This window comes from Aedes aegypti, chromosome 3, assembly GCF_002204515.2.
Source record: "Aedes aegypti strain LVP_AGWG chromosome 3, AaegL5.0 Primary Assembly, whole genome shotgun sequence".
In the NCBI taxonomy this organism is placed as follows: domain Eukaryota; kingdom Metazoa; phylum Arthropoda; class Insecta; order Diptera; family Culicidae; genus Aedes; species Aedes aegypti.
Genome location: NC_035109.1, coordinates 119,426,215 through 119,443,257, shown reverse-complemented (window position 1 = coordinate 119,443,257; position 17,043 = coordinate 119,426,215). Strand labels below are relative to the sequence as shown.

At 37.1% G+C, this 17,043-nt stretch overlaps 1 protein-coding gene across 1 annotated transcript in view; it reads right to left on the bottom strand.

Annotated features, from left to right (window-relative positions):
* Positions 1-17,043, bottom strand: part of LOC5572157 (uncharacterized protein DDB_G0283357) — a 269,251-nt gene that overhangs the window by 19,675 nt on the left and 232,533 nt on the right. Inside the window, exon 3 of the mRNA XM_021851076.1 lies at positions 11,909-12,092. Within this exon, the coding sequence (XP_021706768.1) occupies positions 11,909-12,092 (184 nt within the window). The remainder of the gene's footprint in view (positions 1-11,908; positions 12,093-17,043) is intronic.

The window sequence follows — 17,043 nt, the reverse complement described above, 5'->3', positions numbered from 1 at the left end:
AATAACAAAATAAATACATGATGTAAAGATACACCGTAGCATAAACATCGGCTATAAGCTCGGGGGAAACGCGAAGCGAAGCAGCTGACAGGTGCGAGTGTGCAGGAGAGAGGGAATGAGAGAGTGCGCCTGCTGGGAAGGGAAGGGAAATACCACCCAAATAGTTTGCCACGATCGCTGTATGGTTTCCCACACCTTCTTCATTTTGAATTCTTGCCCGGTCCATTGGTCATTCAGGTTGTCTATGAGGAGGAGAGGTGTGTTGTGGGCCGTGGTTTGGTTTGAGTGGTGGACCATAGCAGACCACATTTGCTGCGCACCCAAACACCACTTCAAACAGGGGTTTCTGATTTTTGTGCTGGATTGCAAGTTGGTTGTTGCCAGTTCGGAGTCCGAACGAGTGAGTGTTTACCTACAATACCTCAAAGCATGTACTTGATCGGGAGAGTCGGGTCGGGACTGGAGAGTTGTTGGTCGGTGCGAAGCCAAATATTGTATCTAGGTACTATTGACAATAAAGAAAAACTTGTTAAATCTGGAGTGGACTGGAATAATTTGAGTGTTATGGTTTCTATAGGTACGGAGCAGCTCTTTTCTACTGTATTTTTGTTAATTCAGTATCAAACACATGCTTTCGAAAACGATTAAGTGTTTCCGCTGTGTGAGTTCGGCAGAGAAGTTGATTTTAGATGTTGAATGCATAGTATTGAATTGTATTGATCTTTGAAATATTTATGATATTCAAAAGCCGATTGTTCACGATTGAAAAATCAGGAGTTACTGTTTTCAAGAACCAATTTAGTCAGCCGCCACGCCATGCCAAAACGAGCTCTTAAGACAAATGCTCTCAAAACGATCGAATAACGTTAAGTCAAAATACAAATGACCCAATGGAAAGTTTTTCGACTGAACATATGATTGGACGAACGTCCTAATCAGTCTTCTGAAGCTGATTTGAACAGGAACAGGAACATTGTAAGTCGAAAATGATCCATGGAAAATGGATTTAGCATGAACATGATTAACCGCCCGCAGTTGCTATTCCGTTGTTGCAAGAACAGCTTTACTAACACAGGAAATCAACAGACGCTACTCAGGATCAGTAGCATCCATCCATGGGTAAGTACTGATGCTCTAATCATTTTAACAAACAATAACAACGCAGGTAGCGTCCAAATGCAGGTCAATTTTGGGATGGGAAGGAAATGTTGAGGTGTTACTTGCCTTAAGAAAGCCGTTGTGTCCTTTGCACTTCTACAAGAAAATACTTGGAGTTTGGATATGGGAATGGGTTGTTTAAAGGATTCGTTTTGGTAAACGATGAAAAATAATTTGTAATGACGGCAATAATCAGTAGAAACTATACTTCTCAAAAAGTATCTGCGTTTCTGAGTTGAGTACACCCTTAAATAACCTCTGATGAATTCCTGCAGGGAACTTCTGGATCCTTGAGAAACTCTAGATGAACTGACATGATGCCTGGAGAAATTTATTGAGGAATTCCGAAATCATGGGGAAATTTTTGAAGGAATATGTGAAATTTACTGGAACTTATTTACAATACACTCCAAAATTATCTCAACGCAGCATTCCATATCATCACAATGCGAAAAGACGACGCACTTTCATTATCTGAGAAGAAACCGCTCGAGCCAAACGCATTTTTCTAGCACATTCCGTGAAAAGCAAAACATATCCACTGACGGCTCGTCCTGACGACTGACTGCTTCCTCTGTCACACGCTTGCAAACAATTTCCGCCCGATCGATCGCATTCACACGTCAAGCCATATTCATCGCAGCAGCAGCATCATCATCCCACAATGGTCCGGATCCGAAGAAAAATGTCCTTCCTCGCCCTTCCCGTCGGCCGGTCACAAACCGCAACAGCGGCCCCGCGAGCCCCTGAATCGATCTGTGCGCGCAGTGGTTCAGGTTTTTAGGAAAGTCATGGTGAAAATTACGCATGCCTAATAGTTTACATTTTTTGTTGATTTTGGGTCAAATTTATACTAATAAGTTGGGAGAAAGATTATTGAAAAGAAATGATGATTGAAAATCTAGACATCCATTCGAACTACAACGAAGGCAATCTGTCAAGAATTGCAGTTTTTCTTCATTTGCTGGGCGAATACGGGTAATAAATGTTTGATTTCATGAAATCATTTCATATTTGAACTGCTCTGAAATTGGACTTTTGTCAGCTCTTTAGAAAACTTGAACCTCTGAGGTGCGGTTTTCTGTGAGTTCATTCCGAGCGGAATGGAGCGCAATTGAATGCGATTAATATCCTGTCGTCGCCGGGGTCGTCCTTTTCTCTTGCTACTGTGCTTGATGAAGTCTTTGCGTGCGTGCGTGCGATGCTGTTCCAATTTCAGGTGAAAACCCGGCGGAGAACAAGACTCTCTTGAAGAGGAGGATGGATGGTGTCAACGATAACAAAAAGCCTCCGCTCTTCTTCTGCCTTGATGGTACTGCATCACAAATAGGATCGATTCCATTCATTCTGATGGTTGTTCAACCTGCCGGTTCCTCCTCAGCCGAAAGCTAGATATACGTGTCGTCAACCGTTGTCAAAATGTTTGGACAAGCGTGTCAAAACACATCACGGGGACAATCTCTGTGGGGATCTCTGTTCTGCAGGATGTTTAATTTCTTTTTTTTTTTCGTCGGTTCCAATTGAGAACACATTCTTTTGCGTGTCGTCTCAAGTATCCGAGCGGATGCTGACTAACGATAACACGGGCATCGTCGTGTATGCGCTGTGGTTCTTCAATTAGAAGACAGGCGTGAACAATTGCAGGGGAAATTTAATGTTCAGTCGACTGGATTTGAAGGGAAGCGTTGTCGTGATCTTAAGCCCTTGTTGAATGGAATTCAAAAGTTAGAACAAAATAATGGATTGAATTGGGGCCGTTTTCATTCATATACAAATGCTTAGTTTCTCATATCTTTAGACATGAGGAATCTACTGGGAAGGTTTCGATTACAGATCGTCGCGTTCGATAAGATGCAACATTTACAATGTTATAAGTTGAATTTTGCAAGCATTAGGAGAAATGTTCCGTTTTTGCAAGTATGGAGAAAAAATATCCAAACTTTTTTGCCATCGACTACAGATGACACGCAGGCCTCGTGTTCTGGCGGAGAGGCCTGTGTAATTCGCAATCAAAGATTTTTGACATCCTTGAGGTATCTCAGGTATTCAGATGTGAAAATATTGTATAATATTGGCCCCAAAATGCTTCCTTGAAGAACACCATCTCTAACAGGAAGTCTTTCAGACTTGGAGTTCTGACAGTTAATCTGAAGTGTACGATTTGACAGATAACTTTGGATTATTCCGACAAAGTATGTTTGAAAATTATAGTTTTTTAATTTTGCAATCAAGTCTTAATGACAAAAACTATGGAATACTTTTTCAATGCTCAGATTAAGACCAGTAGCGGAATTTGGGGCAAGTGTGCCATAGGGGCAAGTGTGCCACCCCTCATTTTTATAAAAACTACAAAATATATTTTATCTTTGAGCTTAACTATATGGTCCCTAATAGTTCATAAAACAATGATCAAAATTTGACGAAAATTGCTCTATTTTTCATGTATTTACATCGACTTTTGTAAGAACAATCAGATTTCAGTGATTTTTTATAAGATTTCGTTGTTTCTAAATAGCATGGTGAGAGGTAAATTAATAACAGATTTTTCAAACGTATTGTACATCGTAAAGCTATACAAAAGTGTAAGTTATTGTAGCATTTGGACGAAAACAATATTTAGTTTCACATACGAAATCCATTTTGGTTGAAATCTATACTGTTTGGGGCAAGTGTGCCACCTATTTGGTAAACAAAAATGGTTGGAGTGAAATTCATAAAAATGTAAACATCATCCACATAATCATAATAATGAACCAAAATGAGGCACCAGTAGTGGTTTCTGAAGTGTAGAACGGGAATAGCGAGCATTTTAGCGCCCAAAGTGATTTTTTCTCCAAATATTCAATAATAACATGGTTTTAGGCGTTTTAAGAACTGTTTTACTTATACAGTCGAAGCTCGTTATAGCGACATCGCAAGGGACCGTCAGTATACGGAGATGTCGCTATAAAATCGTCGTTATAAAGAAGTTGGATGTCGTTATGGAGCATGGAGGAATAAAACGATCATAATATGTACTAAAATAGCTAAACGAATGTCGTTATATTAAGTGACTATTGAATATTACACTAATGTCGCATTAGAGAACGGTCGAAACAGAGAAATGTCGCTATAAAAGTTGAAATTAGTATGGGAATTTTAGGGACCATTGAAAATGTCGTTATAGAGAGATTTGTCGCAATAAAAATTGTCGTTATAACGAGCTTCGACTGTATTTATCAATATTTACCGTTTTCTATTGCTGATCTAGTGTAATATTATACAGATCCTGCGTAATAAAAGGTTAATTCATATAGCGTATTGAATGATAACAAAAATAACCATTTGAGTCATTCGAATTGACTAGTAGAGAGTTCCGCATGTAATGACCCTTGTTATAAAGCATCCCCTTATGACGGTAAACTTAAAAATATTTTTTAAAATTATCAATAAGTCTCTGCTTTGTAAGTAATATCAATATGAAATAAAGAAATTTTTATTACAAGTAGAATTATATGTGATGCTCATTCGGTGGCCGTCTTGCCCCATATGGGTGGCACACTTGCCCCATAGTGTTGAAAATTAGGTAATTTTGGATGATTTTTGTGGAGCTCCAAAACTAATACTTTTTGAAATTATTTTCATTTTAAATGGCATAGTGTTTATGAAAAGATGCGAAACTAACATCGTGAGGCTAAATTGGTGGGTTTTTTAAGCTTTAGACAAAGTTAGAGAACAATTTGCTTAAGGTGGCACACTTGCCCCAAATCCCGCTAGAACAGCCTCTAGAATCATATTTGTTACACGTGAAAGTTGTTGAGTGGTCCAATGTCCATGGCGGAATCCGAACTATTCATTGGAAAAAATTGAATTATCATTGATGTGGACCATCATTCTGTTCAAAATGACCGTTTCAAAAAGTTTATTGATGGAGGAAAGTCAGCTGATTGGACGATAGCTGGAACTTCTGCAGGATTTTTATCTGGTTTTAAAACTGGTACAACCAAAGCATTTTTCCATTTGTCAGGAAAATGTACCAACTGAAAACATTTGTTAAATATATCAACTAAGAATAATAAGCTACTTTCTGGAAGTTTCTTGATGAGGATGTAAAAAATTCCATAATCGCCAGGGGCTTTCATTTTTTTGATTATTTCATAATAGTTCTCATTAATTCATGGGGTATTTGAAATATAAATAAATATTAAGTTGACTCTTTATTATTGAGAAACTCAGCCCGAGGCTGGTTCATCCCCGTTGAAATGTATGCCTTTGGCGTAGCTAGGATTTTTTTTCTGGAGAGGGCTAGGTGGTGCCTGGAAAATTCTGGTTTTATTAAGTAATGTCGGTCGCAATCATCACTTATCGCTACACATAAGTGAAATAAATATCAATTTTCACTAGGAAAAATATTCGTTTTTTGTCTAATTTAATAAAAAAAAAACCCTTCAAGAATTCTTCAAACGAACTTACGCGGAATATCTCTTGTGATTCTTCCACGAATATTTATGGTATTTAACCATGCGCTTTTAAAAGACTCCTCCGAGTTTTTCCTGAGATTCCCACGGAATATCATTCCCGGGTTTAGTCGTCACTATTCAACAGATTTTTATTGAAATGTCTTCAGGTTTTCTGACTTAACAAGAAAGAATCTCTATCGAATTGCTTAAAAAATCTCTCAAAGAACCAAAGAATGTTTAAGAAATTATTTTAAGTATTTCTCCAATGACGTCCTCTACGTACTCATCAAATATAAATTCTTATCGTTAGTTAAAAATATTATCCAGTTGCTTATTTAAGATTTGTTTAGAATTTTCTGGAATTACTTAGACATTCTTGAAAAAAAAAGTACAAAAAACTCTAGGATTATAACCACAACTCTCGCGGAACATTACTAAAGGACCTATCTAACATTGAGAGGCTCTCTTTGTTTACTTTCTCTTTCATTAATAACTGTGTCACATTAACCTATTGCGTTTTTTGTATGAAACGCTAGTCAAGGAAATTGACTTTCGATCTATTGTGAAAAACTTCCCAAAATCTTTAGTATTCCACTGTTATAATCGAAAGAGAACGAGAGAGAAGACAATCTCTCATTTGTACATAGGTCCTTTAGTAATGTTCCGTGAGAACTGTCTTCAATATCACCAAGCTAGGATTCTTACCATATTTTTTTTCGGGGAGTTCACCAGCAGTTTTAACAACTTTTCGTACGAGGTTCTTCTTAATGTTTCTCTTCAGATTCCTTAAACAAATCTTTCAGAATATCTCTCGGGAAAAATGTTCAGGTATAGAAAAAATCGCAGCGAAAATTATCCAAGATTTCCTGCAAAAAACATTGAATGATTCTTCCAGGTGTTACTCAAAGGATTCCTCCTAATGTGCCACAAGATTTTCTAGAGCATAGGTTCCCAAACTTTTCCGGATGTGCGACCCACCTGGCAGTCAGGCGTATTTCTCGCGACCCACAAGCGACAAATTTAAGAAAAAAACTTACTCTGTTGGGGATAAGACGTTTCAAATTTCGCAACTGCTAGATACCTCTCATACCTGAATATTTTAAGCGTAGATAAATCATGTCCCATCATCAGATGAGAGTTTTTCAGATATGAATAAATGAACCAGAGATTATTACGATTGCAATCATGGGACAAATAAAAATATCTCACAAAAATTGAAAATGTGATAATTAATTTCGAAAGTTATCATGATAGTGCCTTGAAGCAACTTTCCAAAGGATTTCTGCTCAATGACTCAATACTTCTATAAGTCGATGGTCTCTTAAGTTTCGACTCATAAAGGTTTGACTGCATTTAACCAGCTCGTATTATGGAGCTGTAACAAAACTGAGATTTGACAAAATGAGCAATATTTATTACAACCAATGAAGCGTTGATAATCAGTTAAATTTCCTGAATTCCAGACTTTCGTACTGAAATGAACTGAATTATTCTTCGAAGTTTTCATAAGGGAAGGATATTTTTTCTGATATCTGACACAAAAAATGTACTTGCACGTTTCTATCGAACGTCATCCATCGAAATTCCATAAACAGCAGAGTTGTAGAATAACTCATTATATTTTTATAAAGTTCTGTAAATTTGTAGTGGGGTTCATTAAGAACTAACTGGTTCTATTGTTAAACATCAAGTTGTTTGAAAATCTCCGCTTAATATAACCCTCGTAAGTGAAATAGTGTTGATGTTTAGTACCAACTAATCTAATGGTCGATTGCTGGAAAAAATTGTTGAAATAAATAATTGGAATATAAAGAGCAAAGTCATATCACTTTAAGGAGACATTCAAGAACGTTGAAGAGAATTTCAAATTTGTATTTGTTTGCGTCTCATCAGAAACCGGCCAAAGGATCGCGGCCTTCAGTTTGGAAAACTATAATCTAGAGCAAATTAACAAAATTGAATTGGGAAAATGTTCTGAGCGATTTTTTAGAGAAGTTGTCTGCAGATCTATCTGTATTTTTGACAGGAGAGTTCCTTCTTTAGACATCTATTAAAGTAGTTTTGATGTTGCTCTTCGCATTTCTTCAATACTCTTGGAAATTATATTGTACAATGTATTCATAAATGCATACCTAAGAATATTTAAAAAAAAATCAAACATGCCTATAAAAGATTCTTTCGAACAATTAACATTAACCAGAGACCCATCCAAGTACTTTCCTGAGATTTTTTTTCTTTAAACAGCGCTAGCAATTCTTCTGGAGATTTAAAAACTCAACAGATTTATTATATGATTTTGCAATTTATGCTTAAACTTCTCAAAGAAATCCCTGACAATATATATATGACAAAAAAAACTTGAGTGATTTTTATAAGATTTACCACAAAACATATTGATTTTTTTCATGGTCGATTGCAAAAGACAATTTTTGGCGGAAAAACGGATGGAATTTTTACTGAAGGTATTTGTATCTAACATCTGAGAAAATGTTTTGCAAGGACTCCGAAATTATAGATAACAGACTCACAGATAGGTTTAGAAACCAACTTTTCATCTTCGCAGGAATTCATCCATATTCATATGGAGATTTTTTTTAATATTGTGGTAGAACTGTAGATGTTCAATGCGAAAATGTTTGCGGTAGTTTTTGAGAACATTGTCAAAGTTGTCTTATAGTGATATATGTAATGTAAGATTTAAGTGAATTTAAATCCTGGAGGAAATTTTTGATTTAGTTGAAAATTTGTTGTGAAATTCCTTATGGGCTTTCAGAAACGTATATGAATTTTGCAGTTTTTAAAGTTTTGAACATCTCTAATGAATTAAATAAAACAAATGTTCCAATAAGTTTCTTCAGAATCTTCCTTAGAAATTATTCTTGAAATCAAGCAGAAATATTTCCTTGGCTTCTGGATTCCCCAATATTTAGCCAGAAAATCTTTAGGAATTCCACCCTGTAATTGCACAAAGAATTTAATCATTATGAAATACTGCCAATAATTGATAAAACTCTCCCTGAAAAAAATTTTTGAGCAATATCTTTACAAATTGCTTTATGGATGTCTTTATGAATCCCTGCTCCTTTGCAAGTTATTTTGTAAAATGTTTTTCCACAGATTCCTTTACTGCTATGTTAATTTCAAAAACGAAAGTACTCCTGAAAAATTCTGAAGAAAATATATATTTGAAGACAAAAGACAGTTTGAAAACATTTTTCGTAGATAATTCTTGTATAATCCATTGAAACAGAATTTCTGTTGAAAAAAAACATAGACAATTTTTTGACGCTATTTGTGATGCATGTGATAAATATTTCTGAAGGACTTTTGATGAATTTCGCGAAAGAACGTGTAATACAATTTTTGGGAAGACAGCTGGTACAAATTGGCAGAGGAACTTCTTTAGCAGTGCTGGAAAAGTTCGCATCACGAAGCAGCTCACGAGTGTATACCAACGCATAACAAACATCACAGACTCGGGAACTGGCTAGGTGTGAGTGCCCGGGAGAACATGTCAAAAGAAGTAGCAACAAGCTCGGGAGCGTTTACTCGCGAGTAACCGAGCAAGGTGTGATTTATTATGGTTTTGACAGACATATTAATTGTATAATCATCATATCGACAGTAAACTACTAGTTTGTAGTCAAAAGCCCTTGAAAACCATAAATCTCGGAGGGGAAGCAGCTTTTTTCCCCAAAAGCACAATATGACTCTGAACAGCTCCGAACACGTTCGCGAATCACTTTTAGCTTCAGTTACTCGGGAACCGACAGATGCGAGTAAACCAGCGCTCTGACGCTCGGGAGCGTTTAGTTTTGCTTTTGTTCCAGTTCAGAAGAAGTGTTCGCCACTTTCCATCACTGTTCTTTAGTACTGAGAGGAAAAAACTCAGTATAGGATTTGACGACCATTCCGTTTTCCATTTTGCTGGAATTTTTCACACCAGGTTAAATTTCTGTCATCCATCTTAGCGAGCTTGAAATTTATTAAAAAGATGTATTAAAAAATTAAGCATTTTTGCCAAAAAATCCTGCTCTCTATTATCTGCGAAATTTCTGCAGTAATTTTATATATTTTTCAATTTAATTCAGTCGCGCAGCATACGAGTTGTAGTGAATGTATGAATGAATGCAAGGCATCCTCCGAATCCTGGGAAATCATAATGCAGTGAATGTGCTGCTTTATACCAAAACATCTTAACTAACATTGTTTGCATTTTTCAGAAAATTAGATTTATTGAAATTGAATTGAGGTTTGTTGTACAAAATAAAAGAACGTTACTAACTAGAGAGTTTTTGGTCGACAAAAAGAGTCATATCGGTTCTGAATTTTGTTTAACCTTGGAATCATGATTTATTTAAATTTATTGTCATTCAAAATTAGGGGGGTGGGTTCTGGATGATTCTGGAGGGGGGCTGGTCCCCTTGGCCCCTTCTGCTCAATATGAGCAACCAGTTGGTTACAAAGCTATCTAGCGTTTTTTTTACAGCTGAAGTCTTTTAGGACCAAACCAATCGTAGAAGTGTTTCTAGAAGAGGAAAAATATGTAGGGCTATCAGGGTGTTGAATTGAGAAATATCCTGAAGAGAACTCATCAAATAAAATTCTGCTATTGGAATACGTTTGCGAATTGTTCCATGAGCGACGTTTTGCATCAAAGTCATCAATGACAAACAATTTTGACTTATTGTGAGTCAATTTTCGCAAGTTAACTTGCTGTCCAGAATATTGAAAAGGCAAATAAGCAGCTATGAAAGTATATTTACCAAGCTGTGTTTCAACAGAAACACCCAAAGTTTCAACAAATTTGGTTTCAAATGACGAAGAAAGTTGATCTTTTATACGCCTATGAATGATGATTGCAACTCCACCACATTCCCATCAAGTCGATCATTACGACAAACAAAAGTAAATTGGATCTCTTCTGAGTGTGGATCCAGGTTTTAATTAAGTTCCAGTAATAACTGCTATATGTATGTTATTAGCTGTTAGAAAATTAAACAGCTCGTTCTCTTTACTATTCAAAGAACGAGCATTCCAATTTAAAATATTTAAATTATTATTTGGATCCATTAGAAAAACGTAATCCAATAACAATTTGATTAGTAAATTTTACACCAACTTGGACTGCTTCAGTCATAGTGGTGATTTTGAACATTGCATCAATCATTTGATTCAATTGTTCAATTCGAAGAATACATCAGTTACATTATCTGATGATTTTCCATTAGGATTTTCGGTAGACGAAGAGGCGGAACAGAAGGTTCCTGTGGCGGCAGGGTTTTTTTTTTATTTGATTTAAAACAATTGAAACGGTTACTCGTACTATGAAAAGGGGAGGAGTTTAAATAACCTGCTACGATGTCGGCATAGGATTTTCCTTGGGTAGATCCATTCGAAATTGAAAAATCCGAACGGCTACCCGACGGAATACAATCTTCCTGATGGGTATGATTCTTAATCACGTGATCGTTAACTTAAAAATGAGCATTGTTTTATACTCTACCAGGGGAATTTTGGAAACGAAAAACATGACCGTTCATCTGCCTGGAACGAGCCTCGATGACTCGCCTACGCGAAGGGCAATTCCAAAAGTTTGACTTATGATAGTCCTCGCGATTCGCGCATACAAACTTTGTGGTGTCATCCTTCACAGGACAGACATCTTTAGCGTGAGAAGAACCTCCACAAATCATTCATTTAGTATCGATGTGTCAATTTTTTGTACCATGACCCCACTTTTGGCACCGACAGCACTGAGTGATGTTCTCATGTCACACGGACATCGAACATAAGTCTTGAGAAAGCCCTTTTCGAAGAATGCCACATTGGGTTCTCTTTTTCATAATGGGGATTGGGGAAAATCCAAGTAGATCATTTATTCCATTTTAGATCTCTTCATGTGACTAATATTCACTTGAGAGACCGTTCAAGCCAACTTTGAACCAACGTTCTGTTTTGACGTCATAAGTAAAAAAAATGTGCTTCTTCTCATCAAGATGTTTGAGAAGAAGTTAGCTATCTTTAAGAGTTTCCGGCAATACGCGACAGTCTCCTTTCTTTGCGATTCGGAAGCAAAACATTTGGAACATTTGTCTAAAGCTTCGAACTGATAGTTCATTTCGATGCAATTATCAACATCAACCAAAAAGCGCACATTCCGGCGAAACATGTTTTCTAGGTGTGAAGGCAATCATAATCGATGAGATTTTACAATTCATTATTTCGCTGTAACCTGGTAATAGAATAATCCATCAGCTTGTTTCGTAGAAAGAAGATCCCTCATCCCTCCAAAAAAAAAGGGAACCTACCTCCATGTTGTGATGGTGATGATGGTGGTGATGCCGCATCACCAGCGGATGGTGCCCTAGGTGCACGTCGGGGTCCTCGTACGTCACCGAGTGGGCCGCCGAGACACCTGTTGCGTCCAGATGATGCGGCGGCCCCCGGGTTGGCGTTTTGCAGGGCAGGAAATTTTGAACTTTTCGCTTGTGTCTGGAAGGAGAAGGGAGAAAAGAAACAATTATTAATTACCTCATTGAAATATTATACACAGGCTCTAACACCGTACCGTTAACTGGGGTAGTTTTGATAGTAAGGGAGGGGCCTACAATTTACTAAACAATATAGCATAATTTCTGTTGATAAGTAAAATTTGTGCTAAACCAAAGTTTATTAGTCTGGTACATCTTTTTAGGACTTTTTCATTGAAATCGAGAACATTTCAGGCTTTATATTCGAATATTGAAAATGGATAAGATCCAGCATTATTGAAATGCTCACAAACAAAATTGTAGTAAAACTTGAATTCGGCCTCAAATCCATAAGCGGAAAGCAATAAATTCGATTTTGTTCGAAACAAACCTTTTTTGGTTTCACCAACTTAAGTTGAATCTTTTTACCAAAGTAAAAAATCCAAGTCTAAAAGTCTTTCGGAAAGAGTAGGATTTCAAAACAACATTCTGGAACATACAATATTTTCACATCTCATTTACCCGAGTTATCTCAGGGATGTCAAAAACCTTTGTTTGTGGATGACACAGGCCTCTCCGTCAAAGTACGGCCTGCGTGTCATCTGTAGTAGATTGCAAAAAAGTTTGGGTATTCTTTCTTCATACTTCCAAAAATAGAAAATTTCTCCTAATGCATTCAAAACTCAACTTAGTGTATTCCCGCATAAACTAAAAGCTCTTTATTTGACACCTTCAAGTAGATATATTGTCATGATGCGAGGGGTTCAAAAATGCAGGTCAGATGAAGTTAAGTATAAGTGAAAATAATAAATATCAGAATGCTGTAAATTATCAGATATCAATGTTACCCCGTTTTACGGTACACCAGATTGCGCACATGAAAGCGACACACGTGAAGTGTGAGAAATGCAGATATAACCAGTAGGTAACAGTATAGTTGCCGCGTCGAGTGAAACTAATTAATGCCTTCGGGACGACACTGCGCGCGAAGAACACACGAAGACACGAAGGTTCTTTAAAGTCGGGTTCTAATTTATCAAGCCGGGACTTGTCCGCGGGACTTTGTTTGGGGCGTACACCGCAAGATGTATGGCTGTCTCATTGGTTGTGACGGGCTGAAATTGGAGTGCGGAAAATGAACTTCATTTCGAGATGCGGCGCGACACAGAGAGAGAATGGAGGCTTACTGTAAATTTAGTGCCGTTTGGGAATAGGTTAGCACGAAGGTCCCACGAGGATTACTAATCACTTTCGGTTGACAGAAATCAATTAACTGCGAGACTGTTTGTTTGCAGGCTGGTGAGAGGGAGCCTTGTAGATGTTGCATAGCGGGATATGAATGGAATTTAAATTTCAGATAATTAAACTAGTGGGGGAATGAAGATATCGGGTTCGAACATCGTTTATGGAGAGAAGTGTGAACATCCGAAACTCAATCACATCTGTTATTGCGTTCCTAAGAATGAGAAAATTGTATAAAAAAAACTCTTAGACCTTTCTTCGATAAATTTTCCAATTAGAATTTTTAAAGACAATAGTAGAGAACCAACATCTTTTCCCGACGCATAAAACCAATCCAAAAAATAACGAATGCAGTCATTTCAACGCATTTGATAAGTCGTTAAACTGTGACTTCTTGCGTTCAACTACAAATCTGAGTTTGCAAAACATTCCCAATTTGTTCATTATTGTCTTCTCGCACCGACAAAATTCCAACGCCAACTTCTAAATCGTGAGAATCAACATTGCCACCTGAGTGCCCGCCCAATCCCTTCCAGCTCTCATGCCCTAACAAGGGTCACCCCCACACGAACGGGGGATACTGACAGCAAATCCCATCGAGTAACTTTTGCCGGCTCTTCTCGGGTATGTGCTTGTTGAACTCTTGAACCCCGTATTGTTTACACAGTCGGCCACAAAACAGCCATTTGTGTATGTGTAGCACCACTCGATCCAAAACCCGAGAGTGACATCCTCGTTCCAGCAGCCTTCAGTGGGCTAAGCAAACTTTTCCCCCCGCTTGAAGTTCCCCTGGACCTCGCCACGGTTCGGTATCACTCCTGGAATGCTCCGGTCGGCTAACGATAACGAGCTAACTTTCATCTTATTTGCCGCATGACGGAATCCTTCGATATCTACACAGCTAAAAAAATGTTGTAAATTTAAGTTTATTTTCATGCACATATTTGGAGCATCAAAATAAACCTAAATTTCAACGACCAATCCATTATTTTTAAATCGAATTCACTTTAGATTTACACGATCATGTAATATTCAACCATTATTAGTTGAAAATGTAATGTATATTCATTTAAATTTACATGATGCTGTAACAACACACGAATTTGATTTATTTTTACAGTAGGCTTCAGTTTACATCACATTGAAAATTAAATATTTTTTTCTGTGTACGGACGGGACGGGCCAGGAAGGGTGGGAGGTACCGGCACCGGGTTATCGAAGCCCCTCGATGATGATGGTCTTATTTTTGTCATCTAACTCGCCGCCGCCGCCGGCTGCCAAGTCCCTCATCGAGAGAGGGAAACCCAACTGTGGAGCGGAAAATTGCGCAAAGAAGCGCATAAAATCAAAATCATATCAAAGCGATATCGGAAACGAGATAGGTCCCCAGTATGTTTGTGTGACCGACCGTTGCTTCGACTGCAGGGGTTTCCAAACTGTGGGTTGCGATCCCCTGCGTAAGACACCATCAAAGAGTTATTTCTTTTTATTCTAGATTCGTATATTTTGTTTACGTTTTCGCATACTTCTTAGAAGCTTGCCTATTGTTTTACAATAATTGTACGGGATAAATCTGTTAGTTATGTAAGTAAATTCACAAGAGACAAAAGATATATAACAATGATTGTCATAACCAACAATGAAAATTTTGAGGCACACAATCTTAATTACATATTAAAATCTGTAGCAAAAATAGTGACTTTAGTAACTAAAATGATCAAAATAGTGACTCCAAAACTGCAAGTATTAGTAAAAAAAAATGAATAAGAATGCAAGTGCATACCGTTTAACCATGGATATCAACCAATCGACACATAGATTTCGCCAACCAATTTTCAAAAAGTATTTCAAATCGCCTCCAAAATATAAATATGTAATTTATCTAAGTTTTTTATTTCCTATGTTGGACATTTCCATGGTATTTATAAGATTTAGAAGCAAATCGGATTAAAAAATATTTGAAAAAAAAAACAAAAAATCTTCAAAAACAAGTAGTTGACAAAATCGGGCCAATACTGAATATTGCATTAAATTTTAAATGTAGAGAACTGCAGTAATGTTGGGTATTTCTCAATAGTTATCGGTTAGACTTCTTCTTCTTCTTCTTTCTGGCATGACGTCCCAACTGGGACCAAGCCTGCTTCTCAGATTAGTGTTCTTATGAGCAGTGCTGGGAATGGTAATAGTAGTTAATTTCGCGAAAATCACGTGGCTCTCCCAGTACAGTAGTTCAAAAACGTGAATCTCATCAAGTAGCCTCTGTTGGGTGCACGAATTTTCTAAATCATGAGTGTCATTGAAGGCTCTAAATGCGGGAAATGCAGCGGGAAATAGAACATTTTTCTACAGTAATTTCGGGTTGCCCTTAGCAACGGGTGTTTTGCAATTTTCAAGGCATTTGCCTACAGCAGCGATGGGCGTGAGTTTCACTGGCTTCGCTGACTGTGATTGGCTTTGTTTGGCTACTGTAGAGTGAGTTTCAGATTTTTTCCCAACCCTGCTTATGAGCACTTCCACAGTTATTAACTGAGAGCTTTCTTTGCCGATTGACCATTTTTGCATGTGTATATCGTGTGGCAGGTACGAAGATACTCTATGCCCTGGGAATCGAGAAAACTTCCTTTACGAAAAGATCCTCGACCAGCGGGATTCGAACCCACGACCCTCAGCTTGGTCATGCTGAATAGCAGCGCGTTTACCGCTACGGCTATCTGGGCCCCACTGACATCGGTTAGACATGATCGTTAAAACCGGTATAAGACTTGATCGCCATAAATGGCCAATAATACGACGCATTGGATTATTTCATTTTTCACGAGACCAGTGTAAACTTGGCAAATACTATAATTTTAAATATCTGATTTCAGTAGCCCGTAGAATACCGTCAACCGGGGCTTCTTTTGACACTACTCCAACATTCTTCAATTTTGATGCTTTGTAACACCAATAATTCTGAATTGATTTCGATTATTCTTGCATATATCTAAGTTGTATATCCCCTCTACCGGCAGCTTCAATTTTTCACTACATAAAATATTCAAATCACGATAACTTTTTTAACCCCCTTTTTCACAAGTTCTCAAGAAACTTTTCTATTTTCAGAATCTATGTCGGTATTGACTATCAATTATCTTTTCTTGAAGGTATTCTAATATTCCTAGGGGGCCGACATTTTCCATACAAAATTACTTTTGCCATTTTATTTTTAGACAGTTCATAAAAAAAATAAAAATAAAATAAAATGTGGACTCAATGAAGTCAAGTAATGTCAAGTAATGAAGAGCTTCTCTGAAAAAATGTGCAAATCGGTTGAGTTGTCTCAAAATTACCAGTTTTTTTTAATTTTTCAAGATATTTTTTAGGCGGAAAGGGTACCTGAAACATAAATGTTCAATACTCAAAAACTGTTGACCCAATTTGTTTAATTTTTTACAACAGACTCACATTGAAGCATTTTTTTGAGAAGCAAATATTAGAACATAAAAAAAATCTGTAGCCTGTGATATTTACGTAAGTTATGGCAACGCATCGGTTTTTTGTATATTTCCGTATCTGGATGACCAATGATTAAAATCGACACTAATTCTAAAAGAAGGATAGTTGATTGAGAACTTTTTATCACAAGTTTTTTATGCAAAAATATCGTAAAACAAAGAAGTTATTGCGATTTGAATACTTTTCTGTAATGAAAAATGATGCTGCTAGTAGAGGGGATATGTCCGTAACAAATG